Source organism: Trichechus manatus, unplaced genomic scaffold (assembly GCF_000243295.1).
Source record: "Trichechus manatus latirostris isolate Lorelei unplaced genomic scaffold, TriManLat1.0 scaffold00261, whole genome shotgun sequence".
Lineage (NCBI taxonomy): Eukaryota > Metazoa > Chordata > Mammalia > Sirenia > Trichechidae > Trichechus > Trichechus manatus.
In genome coordinates this window covers 65,995-83,749 of record NW_004444197.1, presented here as the reverse complement: position 1 = coordinate 83,749, position 17,755 = coordinate 65,995, and the positions used below count along the sequence as shown (strand labels likewise).

The 17,755-nt window shown below is 56.6% G+C and overlaps 1 protein-coding gene across 2 annotated transcripts in view; it reads left to right on the top strand.

Moving 5' to 3' along the window:
* COL11A2 (collagen type XI alpha 2 chain) overlaps positions 1–17,392 on the top strand; it is a 29,202-nt gene extending 11,810 nt beyond the window's left edge. For both annotated transcript variants that reach the window (XM_004389794.1, XM_004389793.1), the window contains 54 exons: positions 462–548; positions 814–870; positions 1,038–1,091; positions 1,179–1,232; positions 1,335–1,388; positions 1,577–1,630; positions 1,814–1,867; positions 1,950–1,994; positions 2,115–2,168; positions 2,614–2,658; positions 2,855–2,908; positions 3,100–3,144; positions 3,285–3,338; positions 3,547–3,591; positions 3,835–3,888; positions 4,018–4,062; positions 4,278–4,331; positions 4,678–4,785; positions 5,796–5,849; positions 6,149–6,202; positions 6,313–6,357; positions 6,447–6,500; positions 6,621–6,665; positions 6,813–6,866; positions 6,969–7,022; positions 7,200–7,253; positions 7,857–7,964; positions 8,112–8,201; positions 8,400–8,453; positions 8,681–8,788; positions 8,931–9,038; positions 9,182–9,235; positions 9,336–9,389; positions 9,583–9,690; positions 9,852–9,905; positions 10,151–10,204; positions 10,399–10,452; positions 10,603–10,656; positions 10,975–11,082; positions 11,457–11,510; positions 11,693–11,746; positions 11,877–11,930; positions 12,706–12,759; positions 13,024–13,131; positions 13,268–13,321; positions 13,463–13,516; positions 13,776–13,883; positions 14,053–14,106; positions 14,410–14,445; positions 14,618–14,671; positions 14,792–15,059; positions 15,897–16,009; positions 16,381–16,587; positions 17,252–17,392. In XM_004389794.1, coding sequence (XP_004389851.1) covers positions 462–548; positions 814–870; positions 1,038–1,091; positions 1,179–1,232; positions 1,335–1,388; positions 1,577–1,630; positions 1,814–1,867; positions 1,950–1,994; positions 2,115–2,168; positions 2,614–2,658; positions 2,855–2,908; positions 3,100–3,144; positions 3,285–3,338; positions 3,547–3,591; positions 3,835–3,888; positions 4,018–4,062; positions 4,278–4,331; positions 4,678–4,785; positions 5,796–5,849; positions 6,149–6,202; positions 6,313–6,357; positions 6,447–6,500; positions 6,621–6,665; positions 6,813–6,866; positions 6,969–7,022; positions 7,200–7,253; positions 7,857–7,964; positions 8,112–8,201; positions 8,400–8,453; positions 8,681–8,788; positions 8,931–9,038; positions 9,182–9,235; positions 9,336–9,389; positions 9,583–9,690; positions 9,852–9,905; positions 10,151–10,204; positions 10,399–10,452; positions 10,603–10,656; positions 10,975–11,082; positions 11,457–11,510; positions 11,693–11,746; positions 11,877–11,930; positions 12,706–12,759; positions 13,024–13,131; positions 13,268–13,321; positions 13,463–13,516; positions 13,776–13,883; positions 14,053–14,106; positions 14,410–14,445; positions 14,618–14,671; positions 14,792–15,059; positions 15,897–16,009; positions 16,381–16,587; positions 17,252–17,392 — 3,852 coding nt within the window. The remainder of the gene's footprint in view (positions 1–461; positions 549–813; positions 871–1,037; positions 1,092–1,178; positions 1,233–1,334; positions 1,389–1,576; positions 1,631–1,813; positions 1,868–1,949; positions 1,995–2,114; positions 2,169–2,613; positions 2,659–2,854; positions 2,909–3,099; positions 3,145–3,284; positions 3,339–3,546; positions 3,592–3,834; positions 3,889–4,017; positions 4,063–4,277; positions 4,332–4,677; positions 4,786–5,795; positions 5,850–6,148; positions 6,203–6,312; positions 6,358–6,446; positions 6,501–6,620; positions 6,666–6,812; positions 6,867–6,968; positions 7,023–7,199; positions 7,254–7,856; positions 7,965–8,111; positions 8,202–8,399; positions 8,454–8,680; positions 8,789–8,930; positions 9,039–9,181; positions 9,236–9,335; positions 9,390–9,582; positions 9,691–9,851; positions 9,906–10,150; positions 10,205–10,398; positions 10,453–10,602; positions 10,657–10,974; positions 11,083–11,456; positions 11,511–11,692; positions 11,747–11,876; positions 11,931–12,705; positions 12,760–13,023; positions 13,132–13,267; positions 13,322–13,462; positions 13,517–13,775; positions 13,884–14,052; positions 14,107–14,409; positions 14,446–14,617; positions 14,672–14,791; positions 15,060–15,896; positions 16,010–16,380; positions 16,588–17,251) is intronic.
* The last annotated feature ends 363 nt before the right edge of the window (positions 17,393–17,755 follow it).

Below are 17,755 nucleotides of genomic sequence, written 5' to 3'. Positions count from 1 at the left end.
AGCTGGGGGAGTTGTGTTGCATCACCAAGAACCAGAGGGCCAGGAAAGTTATGAAAGAGTCTCTAGGGACCATCTACTCAAAGGGATTGGTCTTTGGGATGGGGGATGGGGAACTCATTAGATGATCTAGAACCAAACATGGGTTTCCTAGAACCAAACTTGGATCGCCTAGAACTAGGCAGAAAACCTATATTTTGAGGAGGTCTAGAACCAAAGAAGACTCTTTCAGGATGAAAGAGGCTAGAGAGTGACGAAAGAGGGCAGGAGTTGAGTTTCTGAAAACTTCTAAGTCATTGTCTAGAACCCATTGGGAATACTGGAGGAGGATAGGAAGGAAGTCTCAGAATGGCGGGATGGGGCAGAAACGCTGGATGAAGCCTCTGGTTAGGAGTGACACGTAGATTTTCTGGAAGAAAACCTGGACCTTCTTTCCTTCCACCTACTTCCCTCCCTACCCCAAGTTCCGGTTTGGCAGTGGTGGGGGTGACAAAGGCCCTGTGGTGGCGGCCCAGGAGGCTCAGGCCCAGGCAATCCTACAGCAGGCACGGGTAAGTACGGATGAGTGGATTATGGTGGTGGTGGTGGGGGTATGCTGGGAAGGGAAGAATCTTGGAAGGGGATGGAAGGATATGTTGGAGTGAATGTAGGGCAGGGGGAAGGTCTGGGTAGGTTTAGGGCTGTGAGGGGAGGTTGAGGAAAATATAAGGCAGTTGAAGAAGGGTAGGGAGTGGGTGGGTGAATTTGGAGAGTGTTTTGGGTTTGGGAGTTCTCCAGGGGCCTCTTCCTCAGCTCTGCTGTCTCCTGCTCCCCTAGCTGGCACTCCGTGGGCCCCCTGGCCCCATGGGATACACAGGCCGCCCTGGACCTTTGGTGAGTGAGTGGGTTTTGGGGTAGGAGATTTTTTTGTGTATGTGTGTGGTATGGACATTTCTGGAAAGGGATCAGGATGAAAGTTGTTTTGCTTCTGTTGGGGAGGGACTGTGAGGTCACTGTTGGGCGTGTCCTTCAACATGGCCATCCTCTCTTCTCTCTTACAGGGGCAACCTGGAAGCCCTGGCCTAAAAGGAGAATCTGGAGACCTGGGACCTCAGGTGACCCCTCCAACATCTCATCTCCAACCCAGTGTATCCCCCTGTATCTATGCCCATTAACCCTGTCCCTGTCTCTCCCATCATCAGGGCCCCAGAGGACCTCAGGGCCTTGCAGGCCCTCCTGGCAAGGCTGGGCGAAGAGTGAGTGACCCAGGGGGTGGGATGGGAAGTGGGTGGGAGATAGTTATGGAGCATGGAGGACTGTGACCTTGGCTTGCTCTGACATTTCTCTTATACCTCCAGGGCCGAGCAGGTGCAGATGGAGCCCGAGGGATGCCTGGAGAACCTGGAGTGAAGGTAATCAGGCTTGGGCCCTACTCTGACATTTGTAGCTCCCAGTCCCACCTGGGCTCATTTGTTTTCTAGGGGTGACCTAGTTCCCCAGGTTCCCCCACAATGCAGACCCTTCCTACTCAGGACACCATAGGGGAAGGGGTGGGGTGAGAGGGCTGGGCCCTCATTCTGGCTGCCCCTTTTCCCTACAGGGTGACCGAGGTTTTGATGGACTCCCAGGGCTGCCTGGGGAGAAAGGACATAGGGTGAGTATACTGGGGGTAGGGTATTGTGGGTGGGGTGGGGGATTCTCTGTGGGGAATGGAGGAGGTAGGGATTTCAAGGCAAAGCATGAGCTTGATGAAGGTAACTGGTTGGCTAATGGAGGGTCCGTGTCTGCCTGTGTTGGGGGTTTTGAGGCCCCTCTTACCTGTTGCCCCATTTTCTAGGGTGAGACTGGTGCCCAGGGCCTTGCTGGGCCCCCTGGCGAGGATGGAGAGAGGGTAAGTGTTGGGCAAGGGGTAGGGGCTCTGTACGGGACAGGTCTGGAAGACGGGGCTTCCTCACCATGTCCTCCTCCTGCAGGGAGATGATGGGGAGATTGGGCCTCGGGGACTGCCTGGAGAGTCGGTGAGTCCAGGGGTCAGTTGGGGTGGGGGTGCTTTGGGGAAGCCGGGGGAGAGGCGTGGGCATGAAAGGGATATCTTTCTCACCCTCGCATGCTATCTCCTCCCTCTACTCTGAACGCAGGGACCTCGAGGTCTCCTTGGCCCCAAAGGCCCACCTGGTGTTCCTGGACCCCCGGTAAGTGACTGTCCCTGACCTCCGACCCTGACCTTACCACCTGACCTCTCCAACTTTCTGTCCTTTCTAACTTGCCCGCCTCCCGTGAGTCCCCAGTCCCCACTGGCTCCCTGGCTTCCACTTAGCCCCCCTTCAGCCTTCACCCCCAGATGCCCTTGGGGGACCATGTGGTACAGTGCCCCCAGGGCTCTCAGCACAGCCAAAAAAAAAAAAAAAAAAGAATTCTGAAGAAAAACAAAACAAAAACCCACAAACCCACAGACCCGCAGACCAACACCCTGTGGATGTAGGCCAGCTGTTTGTCTAGGTTTGGGATGAACTAGAGGTCTGACAGTTGTGTGCCTGCCTGTCCCACCCTCTGGAATGGCCAGCCTCTCAGAAACCACAGGCCCCTCCAGGGACTGGCCCCACCCTCCAGCCTTCTGACTCTCCTCTTCTGTTTCAGGGAGTTCGAGGCATGGATGGTCCCCATGGCCCCAAAGGGAGCTTGGTGAGTGATGGATAGGGAAGACCCTCCCCCAGCCCTTAGCCCCTGAGTTCCCTGCCAAGGGCGTGTTCCCTTTGCCCCCACCTGCTGCCTGCTTCCTGCTCTTGCCCTCTTGGCAGTCCCTGCTAGGACTGAGCTCCCTGCCCTAGGTTTGTTCTGTCACCACCTCCTTCCAACCCACCTGGTTGCCTGTTTCTAGGGACCCCAGGGAGAGCCAGGACCTCCTGGACAACAGGGCGCTCCTGGGACCCAGGTGAGTGGTTTTGCCCACGCCTTCCCAACTTTAGCAACCCACTGGGATTCTGCAATTGGTTAGGGCTGGATGGGGCAGGAGATGAAGGGTCTCAGGCCCTGACTGCGTGTGCTCTGAGTGGAGGAGGCTGTCTGGAGGAGAGGGTAACCCATTTCTGTGAGGCCCCCTGACTTCTCTCTCCTGGTGTGTAGGGTCTCCCTGGGCCCCAGGGTGCCATTGGCCCCCATGGAGAGAAGGTAAGTGACTAAGTGAGGTGGGGGGCAGGGTATGTGCTGATACTGGGGGTACAGGAAGGGCCCTAAATGTCTGGCTGGGACTTTAGCTGTGATCAGAGCTGACCCCTCCAGTGACCCTGAGTCTCCTTGCCTTCCTACAGGGTCCTCAAGGGAAACCAGGGCTCCCTGGCATGCCTGGCTCAGATGGACCCCCTGTGAGTGGACTCCCGCCTATGGTTCTAATTTTCCTTGGCCCTGTGCCCCAGGGAGTGACCTCTGGGCTCTGAGAGGCCACTGGTGGTGCCTGCCCATGGCCAGTTGGCTTCATTAGGGCACAAGGGCAATTTGAGTTGGAAGAAGTGTAGGGAGGGGTGCAGGGAAGGCCAGAGGCCTGAGGCCACATTCTCTATCCCCTACCCACAGGGCCACCCAGGGAAGGAAGGTCCTCCTGGAACCAAAGGAAACCAGGTGAGATCTTCCATGCTTCCTTCCATCCTCTTAAGGAATCTCCACCCAGATTTTGAGGCCTCAAGATCCTTGAGATTTCCTTGTCTAATCATTCATGTGGCTTTGACGATATTTTCAATTCCCAGGCCCTGTGTCCCCATCCAGACTCCAGTGTGTTGTCCTTCCCATTTCTCCCACCCCTTGAGATCCCCACAGTGACACCCTGAGACCTGTTTATGTAAAGTCCTCTCTTTCCTCTTCCAGGGTCCATCTGGACCTCAGGGTCCTCTAGGATACCCGGGACCTCGAGGTGTCAAGGTAATTGACCACCAGGCTGGGGAGATAAAGGACTGCTGTCAGAGGAGTGAGATGGGGGTTCTTAGCTGCTCAGTCCCTCAGTCTCCATCCCCTGGTCTCTCTCTCTCTCCCCACTTTCTCTCATTCTAGGGTGTGGATGGAATTCGGGGTCTGAAGGGTCATAAGGGTGAAAAGGTGAGCAGTGTGCCCCCAACCTCCCAGCACCTCTACCCTGGCCCCACACCAGCCTTCCTGCCTGACTCCTTTCCTCTGCTCCCTCCCTTCAGCCTTCCCTATGCTGCCCTCCAGCTCCTGAAATCCACCCTTCCACCCATATTCTCTGTAACTGTCCATTTTAACCCCCCAACCCTCCATCATCCGTTGTGTCACATCACCCCCATCTTTCTCAGGGCGAAGACGGCTTTCCTGGGTTCAAAGGTGACATGGGTGTGAAAGGTGACAGGGTGAGTAGAAATCCCTACACTGATCCCCCAACTCCATGCCCTGGTGATCCTCCACTCTGAAATCCCCAATCACCAGCTTATTCCCTTGACACCCCTGACTCCCGAACTCTAACATTTTGCTCCTTTGGAACCTGATCTCTATAAGATGACAGTCCCACGGTCTGTCACACTGATCCTCCAATCACATGTCTCTTCCTGCTTTTGTGAGGCTTCCTTTCCTGTCCGCCAGCAGCTTCTGGGACTACCCCCCTCAGCCCCTCTCAGCTTCTCCAGTGCCCACCTCTCTTCTCAGGACCCACTCCTGCCTCCAGTCCCCAACATTTACCTCTCCAACCCTTTCACCCAGGGTGAGGTTGGAGTCCCTGGTTCCAGGGGAGAGGATGGCCCCGAGGGCCCAAAGGGACGCACTGGACCCACTGGAGACCCTGGGCCCACTGGGCTCATGGGCGAGAAGGTGATGGAAAGGGGATAAGGGATCTGTGTCTGGGTTCTCTAGGGAGGTGCAGTGATGGGGGCCTGGGTGCTGGGTCAGGGCAGACATGGGGGTGCCAACAGCTGAAGTCAGTGAGTCAAAGACACTTTTATTATGCTCCTTTCTGTATATATGGCACCTCCTGGGCACTGATGAGTGGAGGGGAAAGGTATAAGAAGTCAAGGAACAGTCCCTGTCCCGAGGTGTTTATAACAGATTGGTGGAGACAAGGCACACAGGCCCCCATAGGATAACAGGGACCGGGGAGTCGTTGCAATGCAGAGGGAAAACAAGGGCTCAGACAGGGCAGTAGGGATTCTGAGAAGGGAGTCCATCAAAGAGGTGAGATTGGAGATCTTCAGAGTTGACTCTCACTAAGCACTTACTATGTGCAAGGGCCTGTACACAGACCAGCTCATCATAACAAGCCTATGAGGTAGGCACTATTACAGTTCCCGTCTTGCAGATGAGGAAATGAAGGCACAAGTTGGTTAGGATACTTGTTAATCACACAGCCTGTGAAGGGCGGAGTCCGGATGTGAGCCCAGGCAGTCTGGTTGCAGAATTCTTGCTCTCACCACTGCTCCACAGCTGCCTTGGCAAGGCAGGCCTGGAAGCATGAGGAGGAAGGAGTGCATGCTGGGGGAGCTGGGGTGGTGCCCAGCATGGTGTGGAGGCCTTGGCGGAGCAGAGTGTGCACTGGGAAAGATGGGAGCTGAGACTGGGAGGCAGGCAGTGGCAAGATCAGAGTGGGCTCTGAAGGCCGTGATGAAGCGGCAGACTTTAGGGGAGCCAAGATTTGAGCATTAGGGTTGGGGACCATCCACTCTCAGGAAGGAGAAATTGCAAAGGCCAGGCAGCTGGAGGGGCTGGAGTTTTGGTGGGGAGTGTCACTGTGTTGGGGATGGCTTCCATCTCTGAGGGTTGAGGTCTCCAGGGATGGAGTGATATCTGTGGCTCCTCTCTCCTAATTGCTCCTGGTTCCTCCACAGGGCAAGCTGGGTGTTCCTGGTCTGCCTGGCTACCCTGGACGCCAGGGTCCCAAGGTGATGTGATGCCCCATTTGTGCCCTTCCTTCACCTTCTCTCTTCCCTAACTCCCAATTCAAGTAAGCCCAGACTGACAGAGCAGTGAGATACCTTAGAGAATTCAGTACACAGCCATTCTACAGATGAGGAAACAAAGGCCCAGAGAACAGCAGGGGTTTGCCCAAGGCCACTCAGTTATTGGCAGAGCCCAAGTCTCCCACACCACTGCCCCCATGGCTTCTTCTGACCCCTTTGGCCCTTCCTGGGCCCTCCCCCTTCCTGACTTCTCAATTTTCCCCCTTCTCTACCCTCACCAGGGATCCTTGGGATTCCCCGGTTTTCCTGGAGCAAGTGGAGAGAAGGGAGCCCGGGTAAGCTGGAGTGAGGGGGGAGGGAGAGGGAAGGGCAGGGTGGGGTTTGAAGGGGACTCTGTGGGGTGCCATGCCCTGAATGACTGTTCTCTCTGCTTCCTTCCCACCAGGGCCTGTCGGGGAAATCAGGGCCTCGGGGGGAACGGGGCCCCACGGTGAGTGTAGCAAGAAGAAAGACAAACGGCTCAAGATCCAAAGGGGGTGTATTTGGGTTGTTTTGATGACTCCCCTCGCCTCTCTGTAGGGTCCACGGGGTCAGCGAGGGCCTCGAGGAGCCACTGGGAAGTCTGGAGCAAAGGTCAGTGGTGCTTGTGGGCTCTATCCTCCCCCTTCCTCCCTAGCTCCCTCTCAACCCCTCTGACATCTGGAATGGCTAGAAAGCAGTTTCTCCCACTCCCTGAATCGGTTTCCCCCACAGGGAACATCAGGCGGTGATGGCCCCCACGGGCCCCCCGGAGAGAGGGTGAGTGTATCTTGGAGTCTCCCTGTTCCCCAGTGCAACCTAGTGAGCCTGAGTGGAAACAGCTCCCTCCTCACCCCAGGGAAGAAGGTGGGTTTCCCTGCCCAGCCCCCTCCTCATTCTCCTGACTCAACCCATCTCTGTCTCTAGGGTCTCCCTGGACCTCAGGGCCCCAGTGGATTTCCTGGCCCTAAAGGACCCCCGGTAAGTTGACCTCTGACCTTTGGCACACCTTGGTTCTGTGACTTCTTTTTCCCCATCCCCCTTCTGAGCCTTGAGTTCACCTGACATCTGAACCCCTTGCAGGGCCCCCCGGGGAAGGATGGGCTGCCGGGACACCCAGGACAGCGAGGAGAAGTGGTAAATGATGCCCCTAACCATCCAGGTCTGGTGGTACCCTCAGACTCTCGAACCCCAGAGCTGCTGGAAGGGCATCTGGCACAGCCCAGACCCACAGCCAAGGACTCGGTGGTGACCTCTCTTCCTCCACAATGTCTGTGGCTCCTCTGACCTCTCTTTCCTCTTTTCCTCTTTTAGGGTTTCCAAGGGAAGACTGGCCCCCCTGGCCCTCCAGGGGTGGTGGGGCCTCAGGTATGTCTGTCCTTGGAGAGAATGGATCCCGGATGCTGGAATTAGTCTATTCGCCTCTCTTCCCCTTTCTCCAAATCACATACTTCTGCCCCTGCTTTCTCTGACGTGGATCTCTGGGGCTGGGGTAATGATGGAACTGGGATTTGGGGCCGGGATCCTGAACTTCAGTCTCGTTCTGAGGCCAGTTCTCATCTTCCATCTTGGAGAAGAGGCAGTTCCCCAACAGGACCACAAGGTGGCATAGTTACTCCATACTGGGGAAGTAAAATGAGCAGCACCCAGGGGTGTCCTCAGGAATTCCCCAGCAACTTTGGGGCAGGGATAAAGGGGTTCTAGAGGGGTGTGAGTGGAAGGGACTGGGGGTAATTTTAGGGTGGCCAGGGCTGGCTCTTTGGGCAGATAGTGGGGCTGAAGGGTCTAAACCTGGGGTCTCTTTGCCCCCTTCCCAGGGAGCAGCCGGAGTAAGTGGGGCAGGGATAAAGAGGTTCTAGAGGGGTGTGAGCAGAAGGCACTGGGGATATTTTAGGGTGGCCAGGGTTGGCTTTTTGGGCAAATAGTAGGGCTGAAGGGTCTAAGTCTGAGGTCTGTTTGCCCCTTTCCCAGGGAGCAGCCGGAGAAAGTGGGCCCATGGGGGAGAGAGGCCACCCGGGCCCCCCAGGGCCCCCTGGAGAGCAGGGACTGCCTGGGACATCTGGAAAGGAAGGAACAAAGGTCAGTGAGGGGCCAGGTGGAGGCAAAACTGGGGGACCGGGGTTGAGGTACTGAAGGGAATGGGTAACTGGGGATCTGAGGGGGCAGAGAGCTCTCTGCCCAATTTTGGGACATGACTGTGGCTCATCACCTCTGCTTTCCTTTTAGGGAGATCCTGGTCCCCCTGGGGCCCCAGGGAAGGATGGTCCTCCTGGTCTGAGGGGCTTCCCAGGAGAAAGAGGCCTCCCAGGCACTGCTGTGAGTATGATCCCAAACCTGATGGCTTATAACAAGTCACTGTGTACCCCGACACCCTCAGCATCACATCTCTATCCCATCTCTGTCCTGTCTCTCCTTCCAGACCCTCCTGTTCCCTTGCATGTCTCTTGGACCCTTCTTCTTGTGATGTCCCACCTTCCTGTCTCAACTCTGTTGCCCCAAATCTCTGGTTCACAGGGTGGACCTGGTTTGAAGGGGAATGAAGGTCCAGCTGGTCCCCCTGGCCCTGCAGTGAGTCTGGGGTCGCTGAGGGGCAGTGGGAAGAAACGGAAAGGGGGTGGGTGAGAAAGGGTGTAGAGAGGCATCTGGATCTCAGCAGGGGCTGTGGGGCTGGGAAAAGGGTCAGCCAGGATGCATCTGATTTTGGGCTCTTCTAGTGGGAACCACAGTCAGTGATCCTCTGGTGTGGGTGGGCTGGGGTCTCCTTCCTGAGGGCCTGATTCCATTTCCCCTCTCAGGGCTCCCCTGGGGAGCGAGGTGGAGCAGGATCGGGGGGACCCATTGGCCCTCCAGGACGCCCAGGACCACAGGGCCCCCCTGGAGCAGCAGGAGAGAAAGGTGTCCCGGTGAGTGTGTGGGGGACCCTAGGAAGGGACACTGGGGAGGGGTCTGTGAGCTGAGGGGTGATGGGTAACAGAGAGATTCCTGTGGAGGTGTTGAGGGTGAGGGTTGTCTCCAGGCCATGACTCCTTCTTTCATTTCCCTTAGGGTGAGAAGGGCCCCATTGGTCCTACTGGTCGTGATGGGGTCCAGGGTCCTGTGGGGCTTCCTGGTCCTGCTGGACCACCAGGCGTGGCTGGAGAGGATGGAGACAAGGTGAGGGAACCCCCAGACCCTGGGCCCAATCTTCCTTCTAGCTGAGATGGCTGATCTGGGCATGACCCCTAATCCCTGTCTTAATATTCTCTCCACTCTCACCCTCTCTCCTTTCTCCAATCTCATCTGCCTTGTCCTCCCAGGGTGAGGTGGGAGACCCTGGACAGAAGGGCACCAAAGGGAACAAGGGTGAACACGTAAGTGTCCATGACCTTTGACTTTCGACCTCCTGGCCTTAATCTGTGTCCACCTAGTCTGTCTCCCTGTCTTGGTGTTTCTGACTCTTTTCTCCCCCAGGGCCCTCCTGGACCTCCTGGACCCATTGGTCCTGTGGGGCAGCCTGGCACAGCGGTGAGTGACTGATGACACCTGAGGCCCCAGCAGCCTTGAGTCTGTCCTTAATTTCCGTTTTGCACTTGGGGGTGGGGATGGGGTGGGATTAGGGGCTCTGGGCCTGGTACCCAGCTCTGTGTGGGATTTGTGGATAGAGGAGACTTGACCCATGACCCACAATCTCTGTGTCCTTGTCTTTGCTGCCCTTCAGGGAGTAGATGGGGAACCCGGAGCTCGGGGACCCCAGGGACACTTTGGAGCCAAAGGTGATGAAGGAACAAGAGGATTCAATGGGCCCCCAGGACCCATTGGCCTACAGGTGAGTTGGGAGGTGGGGACTAAAAGGTTGGGTCAGAATGGGACTGATGTCTGCCCCAGACCCTACCAGCAGCCCTGGGGAGGACTGGGGAGAAGGGGAGAGGACTTGGGGAGGGGGTGTGTGGGATCTCATTTGGGTCTTCGATGTGTACACCTGCACAGGGTTTGCCAGGCCCCTCTGGAGAGAAGGGAGAAACAGGAGACGTGGGCCCTATGGTGAGTGCGACCCCACTGATGGGGTGTGACCCCTACTGACCCCGAGCCCACCTACTAACCACCCTCTCCTGCCATCCAGCCTTCACCCAACACCCCATGACCACTGAACGTCCTAACTGCCTGCTGCCCCTGCAGCCCCTCCTCCTTTCTGCTCAGAACGCTGCTCCCTGCCCCATTCATCCATGTCCATCACTCCCTTCCTCTCATTTTCCTTCCCCATCTCTGATGTATCTATTCTTCCCCAGGGACCGCCTGGCCCCCCAGGACCTCGAGGCCCAGCTGGACCCAATGGAGCTGATGTGAGTCCTCTCCGCCTTTTGTCCCTTCAGGTCCTTGTGGCCAATCCCTTGCCCCCTTTTCCCCATATTGTAAACTCAGAGAAGTCACTGAGCTCTGGGAAGGTCCCCCACTGACTCACTGTCTTTTTTCCGATGGACCTTGGGGCCTTCACCAGGCCTGTATCCTCTAAGCAATAACCCTGTTCCTCTTCCAGGGTCCACAAGGTCCCCCAGGAGGTGTTGGGAACCTGGGTCCCCCTGGAGAGAAGGTAATTGGGAAGGGGATAAATGGATAGGTTTTTGGGGAAAATAGGGTTGGATTTGTGCCAATTTTGGCTGAGGGGCAGAATAGAATGAGATGTGGGAGGACATTGGGGTTTTTTTGGGGAAGGAAGTTTTTGACACTAATCTTCTTGCAGGGGGAGCCAGGAGAGTCAGGATCTCCGGGGGTCCAGGGTGAGCCAGGTGTCAAGGTGAGTGATACAGCCCACATGCCCTCAAGCCTACCCTTATTGTCCCTGAGACCTCACTGAGCTGGAACCCCTCCCCAGCCTAAGAGTCTCTGCTCCTGGCCATTCTCTGTGAGGCCTGGTCCTGGGTTTAAGGGAGCTCCGCTACCCTTTCTTTGAAGGGAAGAGGGGCCAGGGTACTCCCCCATAGGCTTTCCCTTCTGTGTGTTTCCCATGGTCACTAAGGTGGGGGGGAGGCTGAGGGTGTCTTGGAAGCAGGGGCTGCATCCTCAATATTTAAGACCCCCTTGGGACCATCTATGCCCTTCACTCCTCCTCCAGGGTCCACGCGGTGATCGTGGGGAGAAAGGAGAGTCGGGACAGCCTGGTGAGGCGGGGCCACCAGGGCCTAAAGGCCCCACCGGCGATGATGGCCCCAAAGGGAATCCTGTGAGTTTGGGGGGCTGAGAGGAGGGCCTTGTAAATGGGAGACCTGGGAATACAGATGTGTGGGAGTGTAAGTACCTTGGAGTGTTAGGGGCCCCAAATTGGTGGGGATGCCTGGGAGGAAAGCTCTGGGAATGGAGTCTCCTGGATCCAGGATCCAGAGAGAGAGAGAGAGAGATACCGCCTAGTTAGATCCTGAAAGCATTAGAAGCATGGAGTGCATAAGGGGGAAAAGAGGGGGTACAGGGAACCCCTTGCTAGGGTGGGGCAGGGGGCACTGCCTGTTGAGAGGGAGAGTGTGACATGCCCATGGGGGTTTGTGTTGGCTCTGAGTGGGCTGGGGTGCTGTGAGTCTGACCTCTGTTCTTTTGAGTCAGGGTCCTGTTGGTTTTCCTGGTGACCCTGGCCCCCCTGGAGAAGGTGGCCCTCGGGTGAGTCTTACCCAGGAAGGGGAAGGGAAGAAGGAGGGGATTCTATGGAGGGTCGATGGATGTGGGTGTTGGGAAGCTGTGACTATGGCAGGGCAGGCAGAAGGATGGGAGGATTGGCAGTTTTGGGGTGATGCCAGCTGGGTCAGGATCTCCCTCTGACCTTGCTTACATCATCCCTGCAGGGCCAGGATGGTGCTAAAGGTGACCGCGGAGAGGATGGCGAGCCAGGACAGTCTGTGAGTGACAAGTGACCCCACCCCTCCAAAGGAACCCAAACCTTCAGATTCCTTACCCTGACTCTTCCCCATCCCTGGGTCCCTTGGCTGGGGGTCAAACACTCAGCTGCCCCTTTTCTTCCCTCCCTAGGGATCCCCTGGTCCCACCGGGGAGAATGGACCCCCTGGACCACTTGGAAAGCGGGTAAGCAAGGAGAGGTGGACACCTGGGACCTTGAGTGACAGTCCTGGGGAAGGTGGATGGAGGGGGGCAATGGCAAGTGGGATGGGCAGGGAGATGCCTGGGGCTGGTTTCTGGCTTGTCCTTGTGGTGGAATGCATGTGTGCATGCATGTGTGTTTGTAAGTGTGCTGTGTATCTTTGGGTATCTTTGTTCTTGGGTTTTGGAATGTAAGCTCTTGCCAGGGCTGGTGTTTACTGACCAATTTAATGGACACTGAAGAGCCCATGCTGTGCCAGGGATTAACCCTTTAGTTGCTGGGGCAGGAGGTGGAGCACTTGCTGAGGTGGCAGTGGCTCTTCACCAAATGTACAGAAGTCTTAAATATTTTAACAACTGGTACAGCTGTACCAGTTCTTACTATCTATGAATCAGCCCTCTGTTTGTGCCTGTGTATGCACAAGGGCATATGTGTGTGTGTGTGTGTGTGTGCGCGCACGCGCATATGTGTGCATGTGCCCAGGAGCATAGAAAGGGGGGAAGGAGTTCAGCCTGGGTACCCACTGCCTGGAGGAAACGGTGAATGCTCTTGGCTGCTAACTGCAAGGTTGGTGGTTTAAGTCAACCACAGAGGCACCTTGGAAGAAAGGCCTGATGATCTACATATGAGAAATCAGCCATTGAAAACTCTATGGAGTGCAGTCCTACTCTGACACTCATGGAGTTGCCTTCAGTCAGAATCGACTCGATGGCAATAGTACGCACTGTCTCATCTCTCCCTTTCTGCCTCCATCCACAGGGTCCTGCTGGCACACCTGGTCCTGAGGGGCGACAAGGAGAGAAGGGAGCCAAGGTGAGGGAGAGGCTGCCCATGACACTGGGACATCCTGCTTCTCTTGCTCCTCAGATTCCTCTGTCTTCAGATGACCACCTCATGTCCACCTCCCCCTTGTCGAGTCGCTTGTGGGGACAGGGCTTCTCCATACTTGTTCCTGCCCCAGGGGATCCTGGAGCTTTGGCCCCTCCTTCCTACCTCACCCCTTCCACCTTGGACCCCATGCCCCAACCTACACCCCCTCCTCTGCCCTTTAGGATATATTCCTTGTGTGTGTTTCAGGGAGACCCTGGTGCTGTGGGTGCCCCAGGGAAGACAGGTCCTGTGGGTCCTGCAGGCCCTGCAGGAAAGCCTGGCCCTGATGGTCTGAGGGGGCTCCCAGGCTCAGTGGTGAGTCGTGGAGGAGGGGGGCTTGAACTGGGGTGGGCAGGGTGAAGGGTCATGAGAGGGGTGTGGTGTGGAAAGAAGAGGGGACAGTCTGGTGGGGATAATGTTCCTGACCTCTGTGGTCCTCTCGAATCTGCAGGGTCAGCAAGGCCGCCCTGGAGCCACAGGCCAGGCTGGGCCTCCAGGACCTGTGGTGAGTGACCATAGATGGGGCAGTGTGGAGGCCAGGGGAGGCAGTGGGCATTGGGCTGAAGCCCGGAGGAAGTGGGAAGTGGTGGTGTGATAAATTGGCCCTATCTCTCCCTGGAAAGAGTGACTTCTTCTCACCCCATAGGGACCCCCTGGGCTTCCTGGCCTCCGAGGCGATGCTGGTGCCAAGGGAGAGAAGGTGAGTGCCAGGCAGACATGTGACCAGGTGTTTCTCCCATCACCCTCACTGCTGGAAGCCTATGGGGACCCCGAGGACCCCACTCTTCAGGCCTCCAGCACTGAGTCCTGGGGTCTTAGTGAGGGCCACTCACAGCCACCCTCTCCCCAGACTCTGTGTCTCTCTCTGTGTCTTCTCAGCTCTGACTCCTTGATTCTCCTTCTCCATCACCCATGTGTCTCCCCTCTGCACCCCCTTGACCACCTGCCCCCTTCTCCAGGGCCACCCAGGCCTCATTGGACTGATCGGCCCACCTGGGGAGCAGGGAGAGAAGGGTGACCGAGGACTTCCTGGCCCTCAGGGCTCCCCGGGACAGAAAGGAGAGACGGTGAGTGGAGGGAGTGGTCCTGGGAGGGCTGGGGGGGATGAAGAGTGGGGATTCATGTTGGGGTTGGGGAGGAGGTGAGAGTGGAGACTTAGCTGTGGGGTGAGGGAACAGATGTTGGGGGGCTGGGAGGAAGGAGGAACCATGTGAATCCGGCCCCTCCCCTTTCTAGGGTATCCCAGGAGCATCTGGCCCCACTGGTCCTGGAGGGTCCCCCGGCCTCCCCGTGAGTACTCTGTCTGTTCCACTACATTCTCTAAACTTCATTATTCCCTGCCTCTACAATCTCCCAGCAACTTTCATGGCATGCGCCAGCCTAACAGGCAAAGTCCTCAGTATCCCCCCATGCCCTAACACTTCGAGTGTTCCTTCCCCCACACCTTCAGGGCCTCCCTGGATGTTCCCATGATCCGTCATGCCTGTCCCTCCTGCAGTAACCAAGAGTGGGCTTATCACCCTGCCTTTCCATTTCTCTGCATCTCGTCCTTACCCTGTGGTGATCATGTCTTTCTTGTTCCTCATTTCACAGGGACCTGCCGGCCCCAAAGGAGCCAAAGGAGCATCAGTGAGTGGCCCCAGTCAGCTCTGACCTCTGACCCCACTGCCTCTCCAGGGCAAACATCCTCCCCACAGTGGAGCCCTCATTCCAGGCCTGGAGACTGGTTTCACCCTTCTGTGACTTTGATTCCATACTTGACCTCTTGACCCCTCCATGACCTCATTTACTCCTTTGACAGGGCCCAGCTGGACCCAAGGGAGAGAAGGGTGTCCAGGGCCCTCCAGGACACCCGGTGAGTGACAAGTTAGGGCCTGCTTCTCACAGAATAGTCCTCTCTGTCTTGGTGTTTCTCTGTTTCATGGAACCTCATACTGACTGCGTCTCTGCACTCTCCACCTGTCCCTCCATCCAGGGCCCACCGGGTGAGGTGATCCAGCCACTGCCTATCCAGATGCCCAAGAAGACTCGGCGCTCAGTGGACGGAAGCCGCCTGATGCAAGAGGATGAGGCCATGCCGACTGGGGGGGCCCCGGGCAGTCCTGGGGGGCTGGAGGAGATCTTTGGCTCACTTGACTCCCTGCGGGATGAGATTGAGCAGATGAGGCGGCCGACGGGGACCCAGGACAGCCCTGCCCGCACCTGCCAGGACCTGAAGCTGTGCCACCCTGAGCTGCCTGATGGTCAGTGCAGGCCTCAGGGACACATCAGGGTGATGGTCAAAGTGTTAACCACAGCACGGGCACTGAACAATGAGAATGGTTGCTGGAGAGTCTTGGGGAAGTCACTCGGGTCAGGGTAGGGGCTGAGGGACTTGGAACAGCAGCTATTCACCAACCAGTTCAGAAGTATTTCAATATTTTAGCAACTGTTATGGTCATACCAAGGAACCCTGGTGGCATATCCATTAAAAACACTTGGCTGCTAACTGAAAGGTTGGTGGTTCGAACCCACCCAGTGGCTCCATGGGAGAAAGATCTGGCAATTTGCTTCTGTAAAGATTACAGTCTAGAAAACCCTATGGGGCAGTTCTACTCTGTCACATGGGGTTGCTATGATTCGGGAATCGACTTGATGGCACCTAACAACAACCTAATATGGTCATACCAGAGGATACCAGTTCAATATCATCACAGTCTCTACAGGCATAGACATACATACAGACATGTGCACACACATACTTGCATTTACACAGTTGAACATGTGTGTACCCACAACCATGCATTGTATGCAATTTGAGTATGTATATATCCTCATACCTCCTCATTCAGAGGCACCTGGGCCTGGTTATTGGTGGGGATGGATGGGTGTCAGAGAACCAGTGCAGAGACAGGGCAGGGGTATAAGGCCATGGAGCAGACTAAAGTAGGAAGAGATGAGCAGAAGTGCTGGGAGACTGAGAACATTGTGGTGGGCTTTGAGGCAGTTGGAACAGTGGGAGGAAGTGGGAATGTGGGGGCCAAGAGCATCGTGGAGCCTGTGACCTTGGGGCCCTGATGTTCCTCTCCCTTCCCCGTCAGGAGAGTACTGGGTTGACCCCAACCAGGGTTGTGCTCGGGATGCCTTCCGGGTTTTCTGCAACTTTACAGCAGGAGGGGAAACCTGTGTGACACCCAGGGATGATATCACACAGGTGAGAGCTGGCCCCTGACCGCCCCTTAACCTGCCCCACAGCACATCGCCCTTCAGGGCCTAGTGGTTTCTGGGCTATGTGACCCAAGCAAGATCTCTGCCCACCACCCCTACAGAGCCTGCTACCCTTGCCTCCCCCTTCCATGCCTTCTTTCCCATCCTCTGATACTCACCTTTCCTTTGACAACCCTCCCTGATGTTTGCCCTTCCTTTACCCCAGCCCCCTGGCTCCCACGCTGGGCCCTCATTTTCCCCCAAACCTCTTCCTCCACCCTTCCCTGCTCATCACCTGCCTCAGCTGCCCTGGTTCTGTGGGTGTCCTCAGACCCCCTGTCTCTGTCTCCCTTGACCCTGACCCCTCTCTCCTGTCAGTTCTCCTATGTGGACTCAGAGGGATCCCCAGTAGGTGTCGTGCAGCTCACCTTCCTGCGACTGCTCAGCGTCTCAGCCCACCAGGACGTCTCCTATCCATGCTCTGGGGGGGCCCACGATGGTCCCCTGAGGCTCCGCGGGGCCAATGAGGACGAGTTGAGCCCAGAGACCAGCCCCTATGTCAAGGAATTCAGATACAACTGTCAGGTGGGAACCAAGAAGAGTTGGGTGGTGTGGGGGAGGGATCTCAGATTCTGAGGCTGGAGGAAGGAGGTAGGAAAACCCTTTCGGCAGGGGCTCAGGGAGGAGTCCAGTCTCAGATAATGTTCCCTGGGGTCCTGAGGGAGCTCAACCGGGGCTGTGGAGGGCAGGAAAGATGGAAGCCAGACTGTGGGAGCCATCTGGTGGGGTTCATGTGTATGCACACACCAGAGTCACACAGGGTGAGTCCTGCAGGCTCACAAACACATGTACACACAGGCTGCAAACCCACACGCCCATGGAGTCAAATCTATACATACATCCCAGAGACTCTTGGATGCGGTCACACAGGTACACACACCTGGACTTTCATCACACAGGTGCACCCACAAACATATGTATATACATTCACACAACCACCCACACGGAAAGATCATCTCAAAGACAAACCCAAAGTCACACAGACTGGCTCATGCACACAAACACAGAACTTTCCCAATCCTACTCTGGAAGAAATCTCTAGAAGAAATTTAGCAAGTCTGTACATGTGACACGCACTGGGGGGAATTACATCTCAGGGTGCTCAGTGGCAAGGCTAGCCTGAGTTTGAGGTTGGGGATCCCTATGCCTCCACCACACTCACTCCTCCCTCTCTCTTCTCGCCTTCCAGACACAGCAAGGCCGGACGGTGCTGGAGGTACGGACGCCTGTGCTGGAACAGCTGCCGGTGCTGGAGGCCTCCTTCTCAGAACTGGGGGCGCCCCCGAGGCGGGGAGGGGTGCTGCTGGGGCCTGTCTGCTTCATGGGCTAGGACCTTGTCTACCTGACCCTGCCCATTGGAACCAGGCCCACCTGGACTCCCACAGGATCAGCCACGTGCCACCTCCCAAGAGGGCCCCTCACCATCTAGGAGGCCATGGGCCAGGGCACTGAGAGCTCCCCTAGGGGCAGCTCAGGGGAGGGGTGAAGTGGGAGTCGGGACACTCCAGGGGAGGGGTGGCACCTGGGGCTCTTGGCCCTCCCACCTGGAGCCTGTGACCTGTCAGAGAGCTGAGACCTTTATTTAAAACTCACCTCCCAACCACCCCAAACAAGTGGAAGAGAAGAGAAAGGACACTGTGTATTTTGTATTTAAAATTAATTATATTAATTATTTAAAGAGCGGAAAATGAAA